A 27,730-nucleotide genomic window follows, 5' to 3' on the forward strand; every position below is an offset into this window, starting at 1 on the left:
GTATTTTCTAAATCTGGGATCAAAAGCACCCCAAAAGGAAAGGACCTGTACAGAATGGGGCTTGGGAGATACCCCGGGGCAGTAAGCAGAAGAACTTTTTCCTTTCTGATTGTATGCCTCTGAACTGTTTGAAAATATACTTTTACAATTAACTCCAGCAAGAACACCCAAGAACTTACAAATTTCCAGCTAATGTTCATGAGAAAAAACACCTCACTAGGCTGTACACATACCCCAGCTTTAATACTGAAGGACTTTGCCCTGGAGCCTGATTTTGCCACTCACTGGCTATGTAACCTGGGACAAATGCCTCATCCCTCAGCTGAGGCCAGAGTTTCCTCACCTAAGAAAGAGGAACAAGGGCGCCTGGGTGGCGCAGTCAGTTAAGCGTCCGACTTCAGCCAGGTCACGATCTCGTGGTCCGTGAGTTCGAGCCCCGCGTCGGGCTCTGGGCTGATGGCTCAGAGCCTGGAGCCTGTTTCCGATTCTGTGTCTCCCTCTCTCTCTGCCCCTCCCCCGTTCATGCTCTGTCTCTCTCTGTCCCAAAAATAAAGAAAAAATGTTGGGGAAAAAAAAAAAAAAGGAACAAAACCTAGTTACAGGTTTTGTGAGAATTACAGGCAATGTATCTGGGAAACAGGAAGTGCTCAATTTATGGAACATCATAAATACATGTTTTGTGACCAACCTTAAATTTTCAGGTAGTTCTTCCATTAAAACTGCAACATACAATGAAATGTTGACTGAAACAAACAAGCAAGCAAGCACACACTGAAATGGTTTCAGGCAATTATATCTAAAATACAAACTTTACCAGTATGGTCACATGAATCTTACAAGGTATCATTTATAACATCAATCTAACACTTTTATAAACAGCATTTATTGTACAGAGTACTCCAAAGGAAGAAAAATATGTACAGCCATTTGTTTTCCTTAATACATCTATTCTGTCCTGCAATACTGAAAAGGCGGAATGTGTCTGGCACAAAAATAACCCCTAGGAGTCACGAATTAGAAAAACAACGCTTTTAAAAAAGATTTTCACTTTTCTGGTAGAAATATAAAAACTGGTTTATGGGGAAGAAATTAAAAGAAAAAGTCCAATCAACCGCAGAGGTGGCTTTAACATTTGAAGTTCTGTACCTCAAACCAACTTGTCAACAGCAGTATGTTTAAAATCTAAATATAAATAAACAGGCAGCACAACTCAAACAGCAGCACAGTACGAGCAACTTACATAATGCTGCAGTGTTCTCTGCGCAGAAGACCACTTCCCAGCATCGCCACGGGGAGTGCACGCTGGAGAGCTTCACCTGGTGCTGCAACCCACAGAACGCCCATCTTCTCACCAAACTGGGACCCTCCACAACACCACCATTTAAATGTACCAAAACTGATTTGTTTTTAAAAAAAAGAACAAGTGGGTGCAGAGGCAGGAGTACATTAACAGCCATTATGTCGTCTTCCTGAAACCCTTTAGAATAGGGTAGATATTTTCAAATGCTTCATAAATTTCTGCTCTGACTTTAGCACCTATGAAGACAAGTCAGAGAAGAGAGGAGTCTGAAATAGCTGTTCTTAACATGTTTAAGAGGTAAAATTACTTTAACACCACAAGCACAATTCTCTCCATTCCCAGTTAGACTGACAGATGCAGACATTAGAACACTAATGAGGGAATCCCTTGATACAACCCTGTTTTTCTTTTTAAAGTACTATTTTCTTAAAATGGCTTTTTAAGCCACAAAACAGTGCCCTAGATGACTCCAGCCTCCTGCCCTGCAGTCCACCACATGTGACCAGTGTTAGTCCCTGCACCAGCTTGTGACCTCAGCAGCTCGTGACCCAAGCAGTGCAGAAGGAATGACCAAATCTTATTCTCCCACCTGCTGCCTTTAAGCAAGCTCTTCTAAACTTCCCTCTGTTGTCTCCTAACGACACAGATGAATCTCAAAGCTTTACAGGAGGATTTCCAGCTTAAAATGCCATCTCTTAAGCAATGTAATGGCCATCTTCCCTACTCTCACCCCCTTGGTGCATATGTTTCCCATCAGAGTGTTAGGGTGAGGAGAAGAAAGGGGTAAAGGTGTCTTCACCACTTGCCAGCCAACTGAAATTACTTCTCAGCACTGAGAAAATGCTGTTCTTGAAACTCTTGCAAACCTCAAACCTCTGGATACTACTTCCTGTTACAACTTACCTGTTAAAACAACTTTTCCAGAAACAAAAATAAGAAGAACAATTCTGGGTTTGATCATTCTGTAGATTAAACCAGGAAATAACTCTGGCTCGTAACTAGGAGGAAAATTACAAAAACAGTTTAGAAATTAAAAGCTGTCCATGCTTCAGGTAAAATGAGGACCTGCGCAGGGAAAATACTGACTAAACGGCAAATTCACTGCGAGGCCAACCCACAGGAAAGAGAACTTAAGGCCAGTGAGGGTGACCTGTCATAGGCACTTGAAGACCAACGAACTCTATTTCTAATGAGTCTGGATTTTCTGATGTCGTAGCAGCCTCATGCTCCCAGTTCAGACAGACTGAAAACAGTAACGATGTGTGTGGTTAACCTACTGGGAAATGCAGGACAGGCTTCTCTGAGGAAGTGGGATCTTGGGTGGATATCTGAAGTGCCAGTGGGAGTTTCCTAGGTGAAAAGTATAACAAGAAGGTGCCAAGTATAAAACTTGGACCAAGAGCCCTGGTCCAAGAAGGGCAGGGCAAGTCTAAGCGGTGCTGGGAGCAGAGAGGCTGGAGAAGTGGGCAGTGGCCTTGTAGGTGGCAGGGAAAGTAAGAGGAAATAATAATCATTTCACTCAAGTTTATACTTTACTGGTACAGCTCGTATAATGTTCACTAGAGAAATTCAAACAACTGGGGACAAGAGTTGACATAACAGGTTGTGGATTTAATTCATGCATTTAAAATGCACTTACTGAGCAATAAAATAACAGGGAGCCAATTTCATCCCAGTCAAGGGGAGTTGTGGATGTCAATAAGTGAAATGGGAGGTAGGAGAATGGTGAGAAAAATGTATTTTCCAAGACAGAAAGAAGAAACTTCAACATTCAATACATCTATCAGTACATCCCTTGTTCTTACATACCGACTGTTCTGCGTATGTTTTATCATGAATAATGTTTACACAGATTATAAGTGAATTGTTGCCAAAGGCAATCACAATACATTTCAGACTCACCTACTAAATTGTTGGTGGGTCAGCACGAGGCCTTCTAACCTTATAGGGAATTTCACATCACAGCTCCCCACCATATTCTGAATCTTGAAGTCCAAGAACTTTGCTGGAAAACCTAATTTCTGTACAACTCTGGCATATTTTCTTGCTGCTAGTCGGGACTGCTCTTCACTAGGGAGAAGAAAAAGTGAGATAGTCATAGTCAAAGACAGCTAAAATAAAATTGAATTCAAAATTCAATTCATCAGACTACTGATATGCCCAGATTTTACAGATGTGGAACATCTCATCATCACCATGATCATTACGATTACTGTATTTTAGCCTACAAATTCCTAAGGTGAAAATTAACAATTTCACTTTAATAGGAAAATATTAATGAGATTTATACTTAGATAATGCATACTCTAATTGTATCTTCTTTTATATTAAATCTCTATCCATTCCTATAACTCATCTGTTGGATAAAACTATGGCTTAGTAATGTACGGCCCATGTAAGAAAAGCAAAATAAAAGCAATAATACTATCATAAGCAAAAGACTCTCAAGTGCAAGGGTTAGGGATAACAGAAATTAAACATACCTACTTGCAATGCTTTTTTTTTCTTGAGGAAAATAAATTTATTTGTGGATTCCTATCTTGATAAAATAATCATGCAACTAGATACCCACTATTCAGTGTGTAGCAAATGGATAAAGACAGCTAAACAGTGAGTGAATAGCATGTCTGGGAAAGAAAAAAAACACCCAGCATTTATTGATAAGCCAGAAGCTTTTGATGACGCATCCAGGAAAAAACAAGCAAGACTCCGAAATGAAGACTTATGTGGAAGCCAGGGAGAGACCCACACCTTGCCTTCTGAAAAAGGCAACACAGGAGATCAGGAACCACTGTGTCCACACCAATGGCCTTCCCCTCATTAAAGACAACTTCAGGGGCGCGTGGGTGGCTCAGTGGGTTAAGCGTCCGACTTCAGCTCAGGTCATGATCTCGCTGTTTCACAAGTCCAAGCCCCACTTCCGGCTCTGTGCTGACAGCTTGGAGCCTGGAACCTGCTTCCGATTCTGTGTCTCCCTAGCTCTCTGCCCCTCCCCCACTTGCACTGTTTCTCTCTCTCAAAACTAAACAAACATTAAAAAAAAAAAAAAAAGACAACTTCAAAGTTCAGAATAAGCAAAAACATCTGCAGCCCTCTTGGTGTGTAGACAACTCCAAGTCATATTAATTTTTATTTTAAGAGCTTAATTTACTTCACTTATTCAAGCTCTATGAAGCTGATGCCACTAATCTTCCTCCAACCTTCACCTTCTACCAGTTACATGAACTCTGTAAGACAAGGTTTACAGCCAAGGCCCCAAAGCACTAACCTTCACAGACAGGATCACTTCAAACAGACGCAGAATATAGGCAACAGCATTTATGAAAGGGGTAGACATCTTAAGACCTGAATAAACCCTAACTCTCATGATGAAGCCTATTTACAACAAGGAGCAGCGGGCATCTATGACCAACACACGTGGTCTGTCCCACTGCCAGTACCAAGCAGATCTATACACTCTCACACCATCTGCTCGGAAATTTTGTGATTCATGACCAATTTGTTTTCACTTGGGGATGAATTTGTGTTATACATAAAATTTGTTACATAAAGGGATTCTTAGTAACAGCTTGGATGTTCCATTTTATCAAAGACACATAAAATGCAACTGAGTAACCATGGTAACGTACAACCAGGAGAATAAACTCCTTAAACCTACCTCTTGGCTCCTGTGCACACCATTTTCCCAGAACTGAATATTAGTGCAGTGGTTCGGGGCTCTCTTATTCTCATGATAACAGCAGCAAACCGCTAAAATGGTCAGAGACAATTGTTAATGAGGTCACGCCAGACTGACTTCCTTTAGGAGAGTAAGACAATGAACGTCACGACTGGTAAAATGGAGAGTTCTCAAAATCCCTGGCACATGTTCCTATACGTGGGTCTCTTACATCACCGGGCAGCACGCATGCTTTTCTTTGCACAGGGAGCAGAATACAGTGACTACTGAGTACGTTGAACCAAGATCTGTGTATTCTTCCACACCATTGCAACAACAACTAATCTTTGCAAAAAATTTTACTTTAATTACGTCCTTAATAAATATCAGTGCCTCTGTTTCTACCTTATATTTGCTAGCTCCTAGAACTGTTAACTTACTGATTTTTTTTGGCAAATCGATTGATAAACCTTTTCTACCTCCAGAGGGAGTAAATCAAATTACAAACATATCAATATGTAGTGGAGTGACCTTCTGTTTCCAACTAGCTTTTAGAAACAGTATTAAAGTATCAACACATAAAATTGCAAATTAAGAAAAAAATCAAACTTTTTATTTTTAATTTGGACTTTTTAACAATGTTTTTACTGCTAACATCGTAACTCGAGGGGAACATATTTCAGCTGTGGGTTGAATGAATGGCCTCCATTACTAGTTTACATGATAAAAAGCAAAAAATTACTTGCAAATAACCCTAAAATTTTAATATCTGATGATTACATAAGAAATATTCATGTATTTCCAATCAGGATAGCTCTTTAACAAATTAGATTCCTTTTGCAATTTTAGTTTTAAAACTGCTCTGTCTTCCTGCAGATTTTACCACCATGCAAAAATACAAGCACTACATTCTAGTTTGTACAAGTCCCAGAAAAGCCTAACCTTGCATTTACTAAATTCCCTCTACTGATTTTATTGATCAAATAATATCATTTCATTAGAGACTATAACATTGTAGAATTATGTATCCAAAATAAAATAATAGATAAAAGATTAATTATTATAATGCTACATACACCCTGTATACTGGCTTACCACAGTGCATAAATGGTTACTTCCAGTGCATAAATGGTTATAAATGTCTAATATTTACATAATTTCTTAAGATAAAGATAAAAACCTGGCCAATAAACAGTTTTTATTTAGCCTTTACTTTCATTTTTATATGCTATATAAGAGCCATTCTATTACTTGGTGGAAGGACAAATGGAGCTATACATGTTTATTTTACCACTTTAAACGATTAAAAAAGGGACATATGACGTGTACCGATGAACAGACAGCAAGACATTTCTTGGTTATCTACCTGCTAGTTTTCCTTATGTCCGTAGGACACAACATTGAATCGCTCTGGCTGAAGATAACTAATAGAAATGGTTGAGACTATAGGAGGCACAACAGATAATAAATATACACTTTATCTTCTTATTAAGGAAATTGTTACAGTTTATCACAAATTCAACCTTACAAATTCAGGTTTGTGTGTTAACCTTCAAAAATTCAACATTAGATATGTACTGTCTAACTTAATATGCTGATATTACATTTCAAAGTCAAAGGTAAAATGCTTTAAAATTTTTTTTTTCAAAGTTTATTTATTTTTGGGACAGAGAGAGACAGAGCATGAACGGGGGAGGGGCAGAGAGAGAGGGAGACACAGAATCGGAAACAGGCTCCAGGCTCTGAGCCATCAGCCCAGAGCCCGACGCGGGGCTCGAACTCCCGGACCGCGAGATCGTGACCTGGCTGAAGTCGGACGCTTAACCGACTGCGCCACCCAGGCGCCCCAAAGGTAAAATGCTTTAAATGATGAAAGAAGTTCAACAGTTCTGGCTTTTCCGTTTTCTTTCTTAAATTCTCACTCTAAATAAAATAAAATTAAAAACAAAAAAGAACTGTTTTTACATTGAAGTATCTTTGTGGTTTCCTCAATGGCTACTGGGCAACCATAAAGATTTATTCTTACTGTAAAAAGAAAGGGTTCTAAAATAATTAGCCATATTTGATGTCCTCCAAATTTTAATTCGCTCAACCAAGCAGAACAAAAAGTCTCAATAACTAAAGGAGTCATTTTCTTTCTTAGACAGTTATTACAGCAACTTTTATTTTGGACATTTCTACCTAGGCTACATCTTTCTCACTTGTATATAAAAGACAGAGATTTAGAAACTCACTCCAAGACCATCACTTAACTTTTTTCTCAATGTACAGCTAACATATATTCATCCAACTTACCTGGTTCAGCTGACAAACATACCCCTACACTTCTACAAAATTATTTTGTCTGCTTTCTATGTAACTCTTAAATACTACTCCAACCTAAACCCAACCACTTTACTTCCCTTTCCTTAAGAAAACGTATTTTAGTAAACTATGAAAAAAAATCTAAACCTACTTCATTCTGTTTTGTTCTGATGATACATCCTAGAATAAGTCATTCAATAACGACTCATATATTTAAAATAATCAAGGTATATTTTACATTAATATTTTTACATTGATACAGCGTAACTTTTAAATGTTGTTATAAGATATATTCTGTTACAAAAGCTCATTCTACTAAAACAGTTATCTTACTAGAGGTTCATGAGTAAATATTAACATTCAATAAGATTTGGGTTTATGTTATTAGGACAATAAGAGTTGTCTATTTTCTTTGGTTATCTCCAATTAAAACATTAAAAATAAATTAATGACTTATTAGAGAAATCAGACTTCTGATTTCTGATTTCTGTACAATCAGATTTCTGACTGTACAGCCTACTCTAAGGAAAATGGCTTCTCTAACTCATGCAGTTCTTACTAGGGTTAGCTGCCAATGACGACACAATGATATATATAGTTTTTCTGGTTGAGGAGGGAGGCAGAAACTTGGTCATTGTCTTTCTCTTTGTTTTATTTAAATATCTCAAAATAGTTGGGTGTCAAAGTCATCCTCAAGTTTTAATACTTATGCATATGCACACACACACAAAAAGCCACACTGGAAAAAAAAAAAAAGACAAATACGTACATTGATTCAAATTTTACAAAAATATTGGGGATATTCAACTTGAGAAGTTCAAAAGGCTGCTGAGAAATGCCATATCTTCAGTTCTCACATAATAGAGGGCAAGGCTCTGAACTTCCTCTTAGATTTGATTGAGTGCCCAAAGTTTAGATACACCGTTTAATAGTATGTACATAGTTCTCCTGTTGACTGAAGTTTTCCTTTGTTAAAAGGCAAGCGCTAAAACAGCCCAAGTTTCCAAAAACAGTTTTATTTTTCTTGGCCTACAATCCTAGCCCTAATGACAGGGTGTTACACCCCAAAATCCCTGCAAATTCTCACCCTATGACACTGTTCCTGAAAGATGCATGAAAACTGGCCTGGCTCCCACTAACTGTCCCAACCTTGATATATCCTGGTCTTGTCAAAAACAGGTTTCCCCTGCTACTGAAAAGTAGAGTGTTCCTGTGAAACCTTTCATAAACCCAAATGGAGTAAAGTGAGGAACAATCACCATTTTGTAAAAGCAGAAATTCTCTTCAGATTTCTTTCCGTTGGCAAAAACAGGCACTAATGTAGGTCTCTAATGAAAGCAAAGTGACTTAATGCAAACTTTTGGATAGCATAGGAAACCTGCCCTGGTCAAACCAATGTCAGTCGTATACACAGTCGCATGCCCCATTATGGGTAAGCCACGTTTCTAAAGAAAACATCACCGCACACATCTCTAGGTGATGTACAGGCAGCAGACAGAAACATGAAAGCGATTATCAGTGAAAGTCAGCTTCAAACTGCGTAGAAGAAAACATTTGAGACTCTAACTGAAATACCATTCTCAAGCACCAGGATTAGACACATGGATAACTTCCCCAGTTTGCATGTACTCAGAATCCAACTGGGCATGGGTTCTGCCTGAAGATTGACCCCGAATCTACTAAAAGACCTCCAGAAAGTGATGACTCCTGAAAATACAGCTTCCTCCCAAGAGCTTGGAATCAAGGATAGGACAACACACTTGGTATATATACTGCCTGTTCTTTCTCACTTCTTCCCCTTGTGTTTAATCATTTTGTGCTGTTGACAAAATGTGGTACAAGAACATGATTTCACCCAGTGTATGAGATCTCTACCCTGACCAGGAATTCCCAAACTAAAACAGAAGTTTCTCGATTGTGGCTCAAACAACAAATGAAACCACTCACCTAACAAATGCTTTATCATAACTTCACTGGCTAAAACAGAGCCAGATAATAAAAGTGTCCTCAACTATTTATTGGCCGGCCAAGTAGTATTGGCACAATTGTTAACAAATGGGATAAATACTCGGGGGGCGCAGGGAGGCACAGAACAGAACAATCAATAAGTTGAGAAAAAAGACTTTCCGTTCCTAAAATTGACCAAGCTGATTCTTGGGGAGTTAATCCTTCTGGTTAGGTGTAAGCAAACTAAAAAATACTGGATGTATGAAGTGAATTTCACTTATTTCTTATGATATTTCTCCATTGTCTAACATCCAGGTAGGCTTACATGCTGCCACTTGGACACTATTTCAAGATGACATTCAAATAATGACACCACATAAGAAAAGGAGTCAAATCCGCATGGGCAACCTAGACTGGGAGTTTCACCAAAGGGGGAACAAGGGACATCAGTAAAGGATATGGCGGTAATCTGGAAAAACTGAGAGGCACAGACACTGACACAGATAGCCTGTCAAATAGAATACTCAGATTCTCAAGTGTGTCCTTCTGCCTTCTCTTTTTTTCTTATATAAAATCTTATTTTTCCTTTGTTAAACGAAACCAGTTTAACAGTGGTTCCCCATGTATGAAAGTAAACAGCACGCTAATAGATTCTCCCACTTTAGGGGAACTGTCTTCTACAGGGCCCTACCTGAGAGCTCTTCTTCAATCCGATCATCTCCACTCAGAGGCCTGGTCTGTCTAGTCCTTGAAGAATGTCCGTCCGTTTGTGAATGCAAATATTTACTATTTTTTTAAAAAACAACTTATCTACCAATGCAGAGACAAAAGCCTTACCATGTACTCAGGCTGCTTATGTTAATGTAAAAAGTATCATAGGTATTTTTACCCCATAATATTTTTATTATAAAGTTTAAAAGTTATACATAGAAAAATATAATAAACTCCCTGTACTTATTACCCAACCCTAACAATTATTAACTTCTGGCCTATCTTGTTTCACCCATGTGCCCTTCCCCAATTCTCTAATTGTTTTATTTTCAAGTAAATTCCAGACAGCGTATCATTCCATTCTATATGGTTTTCAAAACATATATGAAATCATACCACATATTTTGTTTTTTAATGTCACAGGATCCCCATCACAATGGGTAAATAAATTTAGTACTTTATCTTGTAGACTGCTGTGATTCTAGGGTCTCTCAATAAAAAACAATACACAATTTTCTTTAATTCCTCATTTTGTTGGTATCAACAAACTTATGCATAACACGTTTTGGTCTAGGGACCTTTAACAACAAATTCCTGTATTATTATAATTTGAAATACATTGTAATTGCTCTGACCTTGGGATTATATTCAGCATTTCGGGCACGAAGTGCAATGGTCTTTAGGTCAAGCTTACAGCCAAGATTCACCGTAGATACAATATTTCTGCAAGAAATTTGAAAAGAAAGCATGATCATTTAACTTTTACAGGATGAAGTGTTAGATAATTATCTAGAAATCTGATTCTTTTACTAGAACAATGTAATTAGGTCAGTTTAAATTTTAATTAAAAAAATTTTACATTGGGGCACCTGGGTGGCTCAGTCAGTTGAGCGTCCGGCTTCAGCTCAGGTCATGATCTCACGGTTCATGAGTTCGAGCCCCACGTCGGGCTCTGTGCTGACAGCTCAGAGCCTGGAGCCTGTTTCGGATTCTGTGTCTCCCTCTCTCTCTGCTCCTCCCCCGCTCATGCTCTGTCTCTCTTTCTCCCTCTCTCTCCCTCCCTCTCTCTCTCAAAAATAAATAAACATTAAAAAGTTTTTTAAATAAAAATAAATAAAAATTAAAATTAAAAAAAAATTTACATTGTTGACATTTATTATGTTTACCACACACCATGGTGAGCATTTTACATGGGTTACCCCACTTAATACTTACAATGCACTATGAAGTAATAACTATTAATATTCACATCTTCAGATGCAGAAGCTGAGGCTTAAATGGCATGGTTGCTCCAGATAAAATGGGATCCTTGCTCCAGATAAACACGGCTCCTAAGTGGTAGCCAGGCTTTCAGTCCATCTATCTGCAGAGCCATGCCTTAGCCTTCTGAACGAAGCCCTTATTTGCCCTTTGAATGACACTAATTGCCCATAAACCATCATGCACGGGCATGGGACATCACTGTCGTATGAATACCGATTCCAGATTGCAAATACATCTCCAGCTGTTTCCAGCTCATTGCTGCTTTTGGTTCCCGTCCTGTCAAAATGCAACAGTTTGAAAACTTGATGGCTCACAACTGGGTTGGATAAGAGGATAGCTGTGTTTTTTTCTCTTTTAACTTTTTTTTAATGTTCATTTACTTTTGAGACAGAGACAGAGCATGAGCAGGGGAGGGGCAGAGAGAGAGGGAGACACAGAATCCGAAGCAGGTTCCAGGCTCTGAGCTGTCAGCACAGAGCCCAACATGGGGCTCAAACTCACAAACTATGAGATCATGACCTGAGCTGAAGTCGGGCGCCAGACCGACTGAGCCACACAGGTGCCCCAAGCTGTGTTCTTTAATAAACAATTGTAAGGCCAATTGGAATAATCAACCCAAGGGGTGCCTGCATGGTTCAGTCAGTTGAGTGTCTGACTCTTGATTTTGGCTCAGGTCATGGTCTCACGGTACGTGAGATCGAGTGCAGCATGGAGCCTGTTTGGGATTCTCTCTCACTCAATAAACAAATGAGCATTAGAAATAAAAAAATGATCAACCCAATGAATGTTTTCATTTCTGCCTCACCTATTTCCTTCCAATTAATTTTATATACACACCTGCCTTTAGCATTTCTCTACTTAAGAAATAATCAAGTTGTGGTACATCTACCACAAATTTAGTCACATATTTGCTACATGTATTTTTTTCTTCTTAAGCAACAGTGCATAAGGGTTCAAATTTCTCCATATCCCCAACACTTGTTATACTATTTTTGATAATAGCCATCCTAATGGGTATGAGGTGGTGGTCTCATTGTAGTTTTGACTTGCATTTACATAATGTTTAGTGACGTTGAGCATCCTTTCATGTGCTTATTGGCTATTTGTGTATTTTCTTTGGCAAAATGTCTATTCAAGTCCTTTGCCCATTTTTGGAATCAGGCTCTTTGGTTTTCATTGTTGAGTTTCAGTAGTTCTTTAAGTATCTAGATAATAATCCTTTATGGGATGCATTTTCTCCCTTCCTGTTGGTTGCCTTTTTACTCTGTGAACAGTGTCTTTTGGTATACAAGTTTTCTTTTTAAAAAAAATTTTTACAAGTTTTAAAAGTGTCATGTAGTCTACTTTATGTTTTTTCTGTTGTTACCCATGCCTTTGTGTCACATCTGAGAAAACATTGTGAAGTCCAATGTCACAAAGCTTTTGTCCTATGTTTTCTTCACCGAGTTTTATTGTTTTAGGTCTTACACTTAGGTCTTTGATCTATTTTAAGTTAGTTTTTTATTTGGTGTTAGCTACGGGTCCAACTTCATTCTTTTGCATGTGGATATCCAGTTGTCCCAGCACCATTAGTTGAAAACACTATCTTTTCTCCATTGAACAGTCTTGGGACCCTTGACAAGTATCATTTGACCATATATGCAAGGGTTATTTCTGGGCTCTCTATCCTACTGCATTGGTCTATATGTCTGCGTTTATGCCAATACCACAGTTTTGATTGCTGAAACTTCGTAGTAAGTTCTGAAATTAGGAAGTGAGAGCCCTCTGGTTTGCTCTTCCTTTTCAGGATTGTTTTTGGCCATTCAAAGTTCCTTGGGATTCCATTTGAATTTTAGCATGATTTTTTCTACTTCTGCAAAAAATATCATTGGGATTTTGATAGGGATTGCACTGCACCTATAGATCATTTTGGGCAATATTAAAATTTTGACAATATTAAATCTTCTAATCCATGAACCTGAGATGTGTTTCCACTTTTCATGTCTTTTTTAAAGTTCTTTCAGCAATGTTTTATAGTTCTCATCATACGTCTTTCACATCCTTGGTTAATTCCTAAGTACAACAAAACCTTGGTTTGAGAGCATAATTCAATCCAGAAACATGCTTGTAATCCAAAGCACTTGTCTATCAAAGCAAATTTCAAGAACCATTGGCTAGGTTGTGATCATGTGACATTCAGCATCACGTGCTACTCGTATTGCAAGACACTGCTCATTTGTCAAGTTAAAATTTATTAGAAATGTTTGCTCATCTTGCGAAACATGCAGAGAACAAGTCACCCACAATTCAAGGTTTTAGTGTATTTTATCCTTTTTGATCTTGTTAATAGAATTGTTTTTGTAATTTGCTTTTCAAAAAAAATTTTTAATGTTTATTTTTAAGAGAGAGAGAGTGTGAGCAGGGAAGGGGCATAGAGAGAGAGGGAGACACAGAATCCAAAGTGGGCTCCAGGCTCTAAGCTGTCAGCACAGAGCCCAACCCTGGGTTCGAACCCACGAATCGTGAGATCACGATCTGAGCTGAAGTCAGGCACTTAATCGACTGAGCTACCCAAGGACGACTGAGCTGCCCAGGGACACCTGTAATTTCCTTTTCATATTGTTCACTGTCTATATACAGAAATGCAACTGATTTTCAAGTGTTAACTTTGTATCCTGCTACTTTGCTAAATAAACTCACTTATTATAGCTAACAGGTTTTTTTGTGGACTCATTACGATTTTCTACACATAAGATCATAACATCTGCCAACACATAATTTTATCTCTTCCTTTCTACTCTAGATACCCTTTTTTTGTCTTGCTCTGGTACTATGTTGAATAGAAATGGGAGAAAGAGCGGGGTGCCTGGGTGGCTCAGCCAGTTGAGCATCCGACTTCAGCTCAGGTCATGATCTCACAGTTTGTGGGTTCGAGCCCCGCGTCGGGATCTGTGCTGACAGCTCAGAGCATGGAGCCTGCTTCGGATTCTGTCTCCTTCTCTCTCTGCCCCTCCCCAATGTGTGCTCTGTCTCTCTCTGTCTCTCTCTCTCTCAAAAATAAATAAATGTAAAGAAAAAAGAAAAAAAGAAAGAGATGGAGAAAGAGGTTGTCCCTCCCTTGTTCCTGATCATAGAGGAAAAGCATTAAGTCTTTCAATGTTAAGTATTAGGTTTGCTATGGTTTTCTAAATATGGCTTTTACTATGTTAAGGCAGTTTCCATCTTTTCCTATTTTGTTGAGTGTTCTTACCATGAAAGGGTGTTGAATTTTGTCCATTCTTTTTCTGCATCAATTGAGGTATCCGTTTTCTTTTCATTTTATTGTTGTGGTATATTACAGTGGTTGATTTTTTAAGGTTAGTTACTTAGGGGGGGGGGGGGGAGACAGAGAGAGAGCGAGCATGAGCAGGGAAGGAGCAGAGAGAGAGGAAGAGAGAGGATCCCAAGAAGGGTCCATGCTGTCAGCACAGAGCCCAATGAGGGGCTCGAACTCACAGTGAGATCATGACCTGAGTCAAAATTGAATCGAATGCTTAACTGACTGAGCCACCCAGGTGCCCCCAATGGTTGATTTTTGTATGTTGATCTACCCTTTCATTCTAAGAATAAATCCCACTTGGTCATGGTGAATAATCTTACACCATGCTGCTTAATGATGTTTCCTAGTATTTTTTTGAGGATTTTTGTATCAATGATCAATGGGGATACCGGTCTGTAGACTTTTTAGTATCTTTGGCTTTGGTGTCAGCGTACTGCTGGCCTCACTGAATGAGTTAAAAAATGTTCCCTCGATTTTGCAGAAAACTTTGAGAAGGACTGGTATTAGTTCTTCTTTAAATGTCTGGTAGAGTTCACCGAAGCCATTCGGTCCAGGGATTTTCTTGACTCTGCCACCTCCCCAGAATTCTTCTTAAAAATGTATGATTTTCTTTAAGTTTACTAATTTAAATAATCTATACACCCAACATGGGGCTCAAACTCACAACCGCAAGATCAAGAGTCGCATGCTCTTCCAACTGAGCCAGCCAAGCACCCGTTAAAAATGTGTTCTTATATATTTTCACTGATTATCTATCCCAAGTCTTCATAAGCTTGTAGGATTTAGAGGCCACTGAATTCCCAACCTACCAGGGTTCTTAATGGATATGGAAACTCAGTAACGTGTCTGACTAGATGCCTTGTGGAATACCAGAAGGGTTAAGGTGCCAAGATGAAACAAACACCCCATCACAACTGGTTATAACTTATGATTTAAACAAGAGGTAAAAACTTAAATGGCCATAAAAGCCAGACAAGCAAGCAAGACACCAGGGAATGTTGCTGAAAAATGTGAACTAACAAGGGATTATCTCTCTAAAGTATTAAAATGAAAATCATCTGATTTTTAAAATCACATCAGATCAAAAATCTGAGGCAAGATTTGGATAACAGGATCTACGATGAAATATTACTTAGTGACAAAAATGACCAGCGATGGCTGGTGAACTAATTATTGCAAATGACCCTTCACTTTGGCCATGCTTCCTAAAAGCAAAAGCTATGTACTTCACACTGATAGATACAAGAGAATATTGGTGTATTTTTCAGGACTTTTTTCCTACCTCCACCCTGCGTCCAATTCTGATACATATAGGACCCATTTAATTTATACAGAAAAATCCACTGAGGGCAAGAACAGACATTCTCAGCTTGTGGAAAGGACACAGCTCTCCAAAGAGTTATATGCAGCCCTTATAATAACCAATGAAGACAAACAAGGACCACTGTGAACTAAGTAACTAATCTTCCAATCTTCCCTTCCCAAAGAAAACATCAAAGGGAAAGAGACCATGTAAGGCTTGATTCAGCAAATCAGCTGCAGGGAAATGTCTACAACAATTTGATAGCTTGGCCCAAGGACATAAACGCGAGCTACCCCATCTACCCAATATGAGGCGATGTTATGAGAGCCTTTTACTAAGGGAACTGACTCACTGAGGCAACTTTGCATCCTTTCTCCTGTGGGAGACAGAGCAAGAGCAAATTTAGACATACGATGACCACTAGTGCCACCCCCTCGACAACTCAATCCGTCTGAAACAAAGAAGAGCAGCACCCGCCGCAAGGGGCCCCTCTGGGTTGAGGGAAAGACACAAATTACTCACTGCAGCTGCGGCACGATCCCAGAGCTCTCAGAGGCTGGCGTGGCGGGGGTAATGGGCGTCATGGGGGTCATGGGGGAGGGATACAGGGGAGTGGTGCCCGGCAAGGGTGCAGTGGTAAGAGTCTGTGAGTGGAAGAGCTGTGGTGTCTGGCCCGAGGCCGCCTGCGTCGCCTGCTGGGATGCTGACTGCTGAACGGTCGCCACTGCCTGCTGCTGCTGCTGCTGCTGAGCCTGCTGCTGCTGCTGCTGCTGCTGCTGCGCCTGTTGCTGTTGCTGCTGCTGCTGCTGCTGCTGCTGCCTCTGCTGCTCCTCCAAGATGGACAGACTGTTGGTGCTCTGAATAGGCTGTGGAGTCAGTCCTGTGCCGTAAGGCATCATCGGACTGAAGATGGGGATTCCAGGAGTCATGGCACCCTGTGGAAGGTCAGGAGGACAGTAAGTCAAGCCAGCTGGTATTGTTTCCAGCACCTGTCTAGTAGAAGAGGAGGTGAGACGTACAAAGACAGATGCTTTCCGAATATAAATGGAGTCATGATGCATAACAGAAAGGCATTTGCTGTCCTTACACACATCACTTTCTTCTTCACCATAGCACAGTAGGTAAGAGCCTGGTATTTAGAATTATACCCGGGTGTGAAATCCAACCCTGCCACTTATTACATGTGAACACTCAAGGAAGTTGCTTAACCGTTCAGGCACATCAACAGGATAACGATGTTCTAATACTGCTAGAAAGTATAAAGGACATAATTGGAGCGACTGCCCATGCTTTTAAACTATTATCCTGGCATACTACCTGGGTAGTTCCCCATTTCACTCGCAATGTATCTGTCCAAGTTTGCCTAATAAATTATATAGTTAGCCCAGAGATGCCACTGAACCCATTCAACACGATGACAGGCACGCAGAAGATACTGAAGTGTTAGCAACAATAATGACGACAATTATTAGAATACTATTCAAAAACGTGGATCATTTGCTCTCCAAAAAGTTTATATTGTGCTCGCTTTGGCAGCACGTATACAAAAAGTTTATATCAAGAAAATCCAATGCATCTATCAGAATAATATCAATTTATTTTTCCGAATGCTTCTTAACTTCCAGATACTGTCACATTTATTAATTTAATTTAATAATATATTTATTAATATATAATTTATGATAAAATTAATTTATCTCATCACAGCCCTCTGGGAAAGGAAAAACTCGATGTTCTTCCCACATTAAGGACAAGAAAACTGACACCAGGAGAAGCTAAAGGACTTCCCCAAGACCACAGGTCTCACCAGCAGAGAAGCCACAATGACAGCCAAGTTTTTCTGGGAGCCAGTCTAATGCCCTCACCCAGCACCAACTCTACAGAGCCCATAGAGCCTGCAGAGTTTGCAGTGACTCTGTGAACCTCTTCAAAGTATACCTAGTATTTCTGCATCAAGGAATCCATAGTTTTCGTCAGATGCTCAAATGCGTGCAAAATTCAAAAAGGAGCCACAATCCTCTCCCACTTCCACCACTTTATTTGGCAGAAAGCATAAACCAAAATTGTCTAAGGTTTATGTTAAATTGTTTCATCAACATAGTGGCAGAAAGAGTATGAGAGGAGGAGGGTCAAACATACACCGCAGCCCTAATAGTATAGGTACGATCATACTGCGTTGATCACTCACATCTGTAAAATACTGGCTAGAAAAAATTCAGGTTATGTGACTTCAAAAAGAGTGAGGTTTTGAAAGGTCTGCCTTTCTTTATGTCACGTATACAAATGAACTCAAAATGGATCACAGGCACACATGTAAAAGCTAAAACTTTATCAGAAAGAGAAAATCCTTAAGACTTTGGGTTAACCAAGATTTCTTAGGACACAGAAGCACTGACGCTGAAATAAAATTGGTAAATGGACTTCAGAGAAAAATTAAGACCTTCTACTCTTTGAAAGATATCATTAAGAAATTAAAAAGTAAGCCACACCACAGACTGAGAGAAAATATCTACAATACCTACATCTCAGAAAGGACCTGTATCCAGAATACACAAAGAACAATTACAATTCAATAAAAGACAAACAAATAAGCCAGTTAAAAAAATGGGCGAAAGATGTGAAGGACATTCTACAAATGAAAATAATGCAGTTGGCCAATAAGCATTGACAGGATGCTCAAGATTGTTAGTCATCAGGACAATGCAAATTAAAATCACAAAGAAACAGCACTAAGCAACCACTAGAATCGCTAAAAGTTAGAGTGTCAGTGAGGATGTACAGCAAGCAGAACTCTCACATTGCTGCTGGTGGACCTAGAGTATGGTCTGGCAGTTTCTTATAAAGTGAAACACACACTTACCACAGACCTAGCAATCCCACTCATAAGTATTTACCCAAGAGAGACAGAAACAGTCTACACAAAGCCTGTTCACAAATGTTTACAGCAACTTTATTCATAATATCCCCAACCTGAAAACACCCACAATGTCAGCAAGGAGAGAGTAGATACACAAGATGTGGTACATCCATACAATCGAGTACTACTCGGCAATAAAAAGGAATCTGCTGATATACAGATGTTATATTGGGCAAAGAAGAGAGATACACAAAAAAAGCACATACTGGTATGGTTCCATTTGTATGACTTTCTAGGCTAAGCAAAACTATCTTCAGCTCTCGATCAGAGCAGTTGTATACACACAGGTGTACACAATTATCAAAACACACCTAAAGTGGGTGTTCTTATCATGAGTTAATTTTTTAAAAGTAGATGTTATTTGGAACCTTAAACATAAAAAAGAAATGCTAAAAACAGAAAATAACTTGGCAAAAGTTACTTTCAAAATCAAAGGCCCGATAGTCACATGGAACACTTTCATAAACATTTATCAAAAGATTAAGATTTACAGACAAATACATATTTTAACTTCCAAATAAACTCCTCAAATTTAACACTATCAAGCCTACTCAAAGCCTAATACAATGTCTCAACAAAGTAAGAGGCTTAAAATCAGACAAATCAATTTCAACGACAGATGGTTAAATTCCCTTCCTTTCTTTTTCTACTGCCTCTAACAGTGTAGACTCTGTCCCATCTACACCCTCCCTCCAGTTGTATTACCTGAGGGGAGGCCAGGCCCTGAGCATAAGGTGGCAGGCTGTTGTTCTGATCCATGATGTTCACTTTCTTCTTGGTAAATTAAACACCTTTGGACTGGAACTCGCCTCGGCATTCAGTCTCTTCCTAAAGCATCCCCAGTACACACTTCTTAGCAATTTCCTCAACTGCTTGCGTTGTCTTCGTGCACACCAAGAAACGGTAACGCCACTTTGAAAAAAGTTTGAGGTTTAATGTAAGAATACAAGCTGTACAGTCTTTTATGAACCAGTTTCATAATTACACAAAAAACTAGAAAAAAGCAATGAAGCTATTTTGGAATATACTTTTTAACCTTATAATGCTGAAATCCTATTCCCTCCCATGTTTATTGGGACCGCATGCAAAACTACCACTAGAACAAAAAGTGTTTTATTACATGTTTAATTTAAATGCTCTTAGAATGTTCAGCGGTGCTTGGGTGGCTCAGTCCGACTTCAGCTCAGGTCAGGATCTCACAGTTCAGGAATTCAAGCCCCACATGGGGCTCTGTGCTGACAGCTCAGAGCCTGGAGCCTGCTTCGGAATTTATGACTCCCTCTCTCTCTGCCCCTCCCCCGCCCACACTCTTGTCTCTCTGTCTCTCGAAAAATAAACATTAAAAACTTAGTTTTTAATACTTAGAATGTTCAAAAATAAGGTGTCATAATCAATATTTAAAAACTTTTGGGAAATCGAGGCGCCTGAGTGGCTCAGTCGGTTAAGCGGCCAACTTCGGCTCAAGTCATGATCTCAAGGCTTGTAGGTTCGAGCCCCAAGTTGGGCTCTGTGCTGATACCTTGGAGCCTGGAGCCTGCTTCAGATTCTGTGTGTGTGTCTCTCTCTCTGTACCTCCCCCGCTCATACTCTATGTCTCTCTCTCTCCAATAAATAAACACTAAAACAAACAAAGAAACAAAAAAAACTTTTGGGAAAAAACAGAGAAAACACATTCCTAAGGAAACTGTCAAATCAGAGTAGAAACATTTATTTTTTATGTTTATTTTTGAAAGAGACAGAGCGGGGGGGGGGGGGGCGCAGAGAGAGAGGAAGACACAGAATCTGAAGCAGGCTCCAGGCTCTGTCAGCACAGAGCCCGATGTGAGGCTCAAACTCACCAACGACGAGATCATGACCTGAGCTGAAATCAGACACTCAACCGACTGAGCCACCCAGATGCCCCTGAGTAGAAAAATGTATTAAGCACTGTGTACAGAGTGCTATTGGGCCAAGTTGAGGTTTTTAAATATTCCAGTCAGTTTTATATCCTCCACAATGTCTTAGGTGTTAATTTCAATAAATAGTGAATTGGATCCAACATACTTTAACGTGATATTTATTGATCTACTAAGTTATTTATTTTTTAAAAAATACTGCTTCATTCTTGCCTTGTTTTATTCTTTTAAGTTTATTTATTTATTGGGGGGCAGGGGGTGAGGGATGGCAGAGGGAGAGAATCCCAAGCAGGTTCTGCACCATCAGCACAGAGCCAACATGGGGCTCAAACCCACAAACCATGAGATCACGACCTGAGCCAAAGTTGGACACTTAACTGACTGAGCCATCCAGGTGCCCCAATCTAACTGAATACAACACTGTGATAGAAGATGTACAGACACAAAAATAAATAAAACATGTTTTTAACGTTTATTTTTATTTTTGGGACAGAGAGAGACAGAGCATGAACGGGGGAGGGGCAGAGAGAGAGGGAGACACAGAATCGGAAACAGGCTCCAGGCTCCGAGCCATCAGCCCAGAGCCTGACGCGGGGCTCGAACTCACGGACCGCGAGATCGTGACCTGGCTGAAGTCGGACGCTTAACCGACTGCGCCACCCAGGCGCCCCTAAAACATGTTTTTATATATGCAATAACTTGACCTCTTTAGAACACATAAATACAAACTATGCCTCTATCTAGCTTTCCTTAACACATCATTTCTTTACTGGCTACACATTTTTTATTTCTTTTAGAAAAAAGAATCAAGTGACTACTGAAAGACCTTTTGTTGAATTTAGTTCAGATGGCTCCTTACCTTGATTAGAGTTGCTTTGAGAACTAGAGTCAAACAGTACTGGCTCATCAACATATCAAGAACAGCATCTAGTTATCACTTAGTAAGCCCAAGATAAATGTTAGCTATTAGTAGATTTCAGTTTAAACATTAAAATCTAAGAAGATATTGGCACATATAGAACTTGCTGGTCTGAAAGTTACAAATTATATACCAAAGACACACACGAGCTTCAAACATGTACTGGTACAAAGTAAGCACTCAGATATTTGTTGAATGAATGAAAGAATCAATCACTTTGACAGGACAAAGGACCAAAGACTATATATCCTACATACTCATCACTGAAAAAGGGGGGAAAAAAAACCCAAAAAACTCTGGTTCAGAAAATGTCAGATATAATAAAATTATATTTTTTAAATTGTTATCCTATAATAACAGTAGAAGTGATGCAAATATGAAGAGGAAATAGTCATTAGCATCAAAGAGTTCCATGTGAAGGGTATACAAATAATTACTCCAAAACTTAAGTGCTGTAACAGAGGTGTACTATGCCAAGTTCCTGGAGTGCAGAATCTCACCAATGTCTTAGCACCATGCCTGGCATATAGTAGGTCATCAAGAACAAATGCACACATGCTGTGGACGGTAAGACATAGCAACTGCCAAGTGTCCTGAAGGGGAATGTGTTCACAAAGCACGATCACTGGACTTGGGTCTAGCAAGGTAAGCAGGAATTTACAAATCAGCACTGCAGGCAAAAGACCAAGCACAAGGAGACAAAGACTGCAAAAGCATGCAATATGCAAGCAACAAGCTCTGGAGAGGAGGTAGCAAATATAAGTGGGGTCACACTGTCTACCAGTTTTACATATCACATAGGCAAAAGAGCAGGGACAAGATTTTGAAGTGCAGCATGAGTAGGTCTACTTTGGCAAGTGTGGATGAATTCAAAGAGATAAAACTAGAGGCTGGAAGTTCACCTTAAGGCAGTCACTGCTATGGTTAAAGCAAGAAATAATGAGAGCAGGATTTCAAGCACTCATAAACATGACAAGAGCTTTCTCCAAAACTGGTGGCTCCTGACCCCTTAGTGCACCTCAGAGTCTACATAAGAAATCTGCAGCACTAGGTCCGGGCCGATGTTACGATTGTTCAGAGGTCATCCCTCATTGCCAGTGATGGCACCGACCATTTTTACTCACCTGTGCCATTAAAACCACAGTTATTACTTCTAACTTAATCCTACTTAGTTACTACTACCGTTAGCTATTACTTATAACTTATCCTATAATACTAACTTATCCTTTGAAAAGAAAGTTGTTTGCAGAGTGTGTTCATATTTTGGAAACTGAAGCATCAAATTTGATCTTTTTAAAAGGCAATCACAGATAAGGGAAAAGAATCAGTTAATTTTGCATTGCCCCCCAGTGTCTGCATAAACCACTCAAGCGTATTATTTTTCACACAGAAGCCTACCTAGAATTTTAAATTAGAAAAGCACACGGCCTGGGGCCTAGGCAGCTAGGCCTTGTAAACCAAGCGCTGTGTATTCACAGCTTACGCTCTATCGTGCCGGAAATCTCTAGCCTCTGACAAAACGTTAAAGTCTCAAGCACAACTTTATAACAAAGCCATTCCTGCTGACAGCAAAAAAAGGAGGACAAAGGCCAGGTTCAATCTGCCCTCCAACATCAACGAGGAGAAAAGGATGGCAGGACAGGAACTCCGGGTCTCGGATGTGCCGGACTGTTGCGTCCCGGGCACTCCCGGAGCCCTGCACCCGAACTCGCACGATGAAAGCCGTTGTTAAAGCACAGCAGATGAGGGCACCGGGCGGGACAGGCGGCCGGGGTGGGTGGGCGGCCGGTACAGGCCGGAGCGGCGTCGGCACGAGCGGGGAGGAGCGGCCCCCGCGCGGCCTGCGTGCCCACTCAGCGTCTCCCTCACTATCGCCCCAGGGACTCGCTGCAGTGGTCGCCTCTGCACCAATCCTCAGAGAAGAGGTAAAGCTAAAGGGGCTGTTACCTGGAGTCCCTGCAGAGACCACTGCGGGGCCGCGAAAACGAAGTTAAGCCACAGACGGCCCAGGCGCCCGCCACGGCGACCCTTCCCGACCCTACTAAACTTCTGGCGCGCGTTGATAATGTCACTTCCGCCAGTTCTTCCATCCTAGGCTTCAGCCAGTTGTCCAACTAGAGTGGCGGCCATGGGAAGTGTGGGCACTCCGTCACTTCCGCTGTTTCCGCAACAGTTCCGCTGGGTAGTTGGCTTAAGGGAAAGAAGGGGCGGGCTGAGCTCCCCGGGAGTTCTAGGGGGTGAGCCGCCGGACCAGAACGTTTTCTGATTGGTCCTTGCCGAGGGGAGGCAAGATAATGATTTTCAAATGTTGACTTTTTGAAGTCTAGCGGTGTGACCTTCGGCAAGTTACCCGACCTCAGCGCCTCAGTTAGTAGAATGGAATAATAGTAACAGTCACCCTCTAAGGAAGTTGTGAGATGGATTAAGGAAATGCAGGAGCAATGCCAGGCACATGGTAAACTCTCCGCGCATGTTAGCTATTTTCAAACTTGGAGAATGAAAAGAAAAAAAACAGCCTGGTTTACAGGTTCAATTCTATTTTGTTTCTGCTACTACCATTTTATGCACTCTTGTCACACTTGCCACAAAGAGACTGTTACTGAACCCCAAATTCTGCTGCCCCTGGCTTGAAAAGGCAATACTCAGGAGATGATTTTGACTGAAAAGGAATACGAGCTTTGTTCAAGAGGCCGGCACCTGGGGAGAAGGTGGACTCTTATCCAAAGCCAGCTTAGAGGTTTCTGCCTGGCCAGGGAATTTTTTTTTTTTTTTTTTTTTTTTTTTTTTTAATTTTGATTTTAGGGCCCCCGACCGCGGGGGGGGGGGGGGGGGGGGGGCGCCGCGGTGCCGAAGATCTCAAGCTGACTCTGCGCTGACAGCAGAGAGCCCAATCATGAGCCCTGAGATTGGGCTGTTGGATGCTTAACCAACAGCCACCCAGGCGTCCCCTGGCCCAGGGATTTTTAAAGGAGTTTAGGGCAGTTAATCAGTAAAAGGACTGCAGTGGTCCATAGTATTTCTTGTTGCAAGCAGAATGGGTGGTGTCAGTTACAGATGTTATCGCAGTGCTCAGAGGTTGTGCAAGGGGTGTGGTTCCTCAGTGCCCAGGGTTGTCCAAGAGGGTCTGGTCTCTGTTTTGTGACATGCAGAGGTGCTCTGTTCTTCCTAGGAAAGAATGCATGATGGATAGATTAAGAAAGGTCAATCACTTGGGCTAAGGGTTCTTGTTAAAGCTCAAAGATAGTAGGTTGGTGGGAAGGGCTTGAAGGGGCTTTAGTTTCCCACTGTCCATTTCATCATTCCATATCTATGAGATTAAGGGTGAAGGTCCGTCTTCTGTAGCTACTTCCTGCTGACTGGGGACCACCTAGGGATTTTGGAATAAAGCCTTTTACAGGATGGGAAATTCTTGTTTCTGGCATTTCCACTGAGGGGGACGCTAAAGACATCTCCAAGTTTGTATGAATAGCATGAGCTCCTGCTTGATGGATGCAAAAAGTCAAACAACAGAAGAGAAAGAGAACAGGAAATATAGCAATGTTTAATAGGGTATATTTCCATTTGGAAGGAATTAAATCTAGCCAACTGCTAAAAGGATCTAGAGCTAGGGCATCTATAGTGGTAATGTGTTTAAATCTTTCATGACTTCAGTTACATTTTTTGAGTATATACACAACACTCTATTTTAATGAGAGCCTCCTTAAGCTCTCCTTAAGGTGCCTTCTTGTACTGCAGTCAGGATACCAAAGGCCATTCGGTTTTGGAGCGCCACATTTCAAATTTGTGGGTGACTGCACGTCGGGTTTGGTTACAGGTGGCTGCTGTATGCTTGGCTAAAGCCTCTACTTGCAATATTATATCAATAAAGGTAGCTCCTGGGACAAATATGGTAAGGCATAAAACCATCAAAAGGCCTTCTTTACTTGATGTGCCAGGAATCGCTGTCAAGTGGGAGATGACTTGTCCCAGGAGATAAGGGCATCCCCAAGTGCATCATCCAATCCAGTCATAAGAAAAAGCGAGGCCACCCACTACTTCCACAAGTACACAGTTAGCCCCATGGAATGGGGTGAGCTCCAGCTTCAAAAGAATGGTTTTGTCATCCCAGCCACATAGAATTGGTCAAGGTGATAGTTGAGTTAACCGTTGTTGAAGAGTCCATCCCAATGTCCGCTGTTCAAATTATATGCCCATGGGGCTTGTTATTATCCTCACAGAGCAACAAGCACAAAGACTGTCTATACATGAGCTATTGTGACAATCTCTCTGAAGTTTACCTCAAGTTGTCTAGCTTAGGCAAACAGCAAACACTCAAAGACAATCAGACTAGAATTTAACATCCACAAAGGTGTGTTATTGAAACATAATTTTTCTTCCTAAAGTCACCCTCATTTCCTGCCGGAGTCCGGCTCCAGCAGGTCCAGGGGTTCCCAAAGGATGAGCGGCGTTAGCGAAAAAGTGGAAATAAAACAAAACGAAAATAAAAATGGACACAGACAACAGCAGTGTGTTGAACTGGCCGATTTATTGCAGTAAACGTGGCATTATATATGCTAGTGATTTCCTTGTAGCATACGTCATCTATGTTTTTCTAACATTATCTAATTTTGAAAACGTTCCTTTGTATAATTACCCCATAAGGAATAACATGATTGTTTTGTCATACGTTCCCTCCTGCCCTTTGCTTATTGATTAATTTCTTTTATTGTTTTTATTATGTATCTATGTTTATCTATAATTTATGAAGTATTTGCTTTGCTGTTTTCACGAAAGGTCATTTATCTCTCAACACCTCAAGTGGAACAGTTACAGGGACACGACCTCTTAGTTGTTTCCCTGAATCATTCGTGGTTTTGAAGAACAAAAGTGTTCGCCTGGGTCCGAGGTGCCAGGAAGGGGGCCAAGAGGGCCTTAGAAACCCATGTCTTATACATTCTCAGAGACACAATGGAACCAATGAACCATTCTATACTTTAACCGACTAGGTTCAATCATCATCTGGAATGCCTCCTGGGGTCCAAGTGGGCCCAGGGGTCAGAGTGACCTGTGTCCGTAGATACACTCCTTAGTTACCGGAGTGGGGCTTTCGGATCCATACGTCTCTCCTTCGTTGGCCATCTTTGCTGGCAAATGAATGAGGCTATCCTTCCTGCAAGTAGAGGAGCCTCCATGGGGAATGGCAAGGGCTAAACGCAAGGTCGCACAATTTCTTGCGGAACCTTATTTTCTTCCCTAATGTTTTTTTTTTTCCCCCAGGGGGTCTGCTGAGGGCAATTCCCCAACAGACAATACCCCAGGTACTTTTAAGGCCAAATTACCTAAAAGCGGGAGTACAAGAAGCTTCACTGTCAGTGGGCCGCCCTGCAGTCACCAATCCATCCACAGCCCAGGCTCTGCCACTCAGGCTGGGTAGCTCGGCTTCCAGCAATTTCCAAAGATAGCCAAATTGAGACTAATTCATTTGAAAAACAAGTCTAGTTTTAACAGACTTGGTCTGATTATTTACATAAGCTCAGCAAGAATAGTGATTGACCATATAAATTCTTTAAAACTTGCTTTGCAGGGTGCCTGGTTGGTTCAGTCATTTGAGCACCCAACTCTTGATTTTGGCTCAGGTCGTGATCTCCTGGTTCCATGGAGCCTGTGCTGACAGCACAGAACCTGCTTGGGATTCTCTCTCCTCTCTCTCTGCCCCTCCCCTGCTCTCTATCTCTCTCTCTCAAAATAAATGAAAGGAAAACTTTTTAAAATATTTTTAAAAATTTTAAAAACTTGCTTGCCAAAAAAACAAATGAACAAAACAAAAAACACAAAATTGCTTTGCTAGAACTTTTCATAAGGAATCTCTAGATTGAACTTTTAATAACGACTTGAGGCCAGATACCAAGCCAATAACTTGCCATCAGATTTGCCTGTAATACCTGTAGATTTGGGTGAATTCCTCTTCTTGAGATACCCCACATATTCTAAGGTTTCCTCCACCTTCCAGGAAGTGACATTCTTTACTCACCTAGTAAGGCTGCTGAGAACTCTGTAAGCAAGGTATCCCATGAATATCTCCAAGGAGCTTTATTGACTCTATAAACTCAATCTTAGTTCCTTAAAGGTCCCTGGTCATATCTGAACCTATTCATGTCTTTCTCAAATATGACATTCTACTCAAAACCTTGGTAATATAACCAATATTTCCCACGGTGTCCTGTTACAGGGAGAAC

At 40.6% G+C, this 27,730-nt stretch overlaps 1 protein-coding gene and 1 long non-coding RNA gene across 3 annotated transcripts; one reads left to right on the top strand and one right to left on the bottom strand.

The window, feature by feature from the left end:
- Nucleotides 1-777: 777 nt before the first annotated feature.
- On the bottom strand, nucleotides 778-23,587 carry TBP (TATA-box binding protein). Of its 2 annotated transcripts, none has more exons than XM_040448648.1 (8): nucleotides 23,463-23,587; nucleotides 19,407-19,613; nucleotides 16,307-16,719; nucleotides 10,556-10,643; nucleotides 4,959-5,050; nucleotides 3,203-3,370; nucleotides 2,204-2,298; nucleotides 778-1,536 (listed from the first exon to the last, which is right to left on the bottom strand). In XM_040448648.1, the coding sequence occupies exons 2-8, from the start codon at nucleotides 19,458-19,460 to the stop codon at nucleotides 1,457-1,459; spliced, it is 990 nt and encodes a 329-aa protein (XP_040304582.1). In that variant the 5' UTR covers nucleotides 19,461-19,613; nucleotides 23,463-23,587; the 3' UTR covers nucleotides 778-1,456. The 2 variants fall into 2 exon arrangements, with proteins under 2 accessions (XP_040304582.1, XP_040304583.1); XM_040448649.1 differs by lacking the exon at nucleotides 23,463-23,587 and adding an exon at nucleotides 22,914-23,296.
- LOC121013158 (uncharacterized) lies at nucleotides 6,476-6,898 on the top strand. Its single transcript, XR_005782533.1, has 2 exons — nucleotides 6,476-6,577; nucleotides 6,811-6,898. It is a non-coding gene; the product is annotated as an uncharacterized LOC121013158 (long non-coding RNA).
- Nucleotides 23,588-27,730: the final 4,143 nt, after the last annotated feature.

This window comes from Herpailurus yagouaroundi, unplaced genomic scaffold, assembly GCF_014898765.1.
Source record: "Herpailurus yagouaroundi ecotype Mexico unplaced genomic scaffold, PumYag 198, whole genome shotgun sequence".
NCBI lineage: Eukaryota > Metazoa > Chordata > Mammalia > Carnivora > Felidae > Herpailurus > Herpailurus yagouaroundi.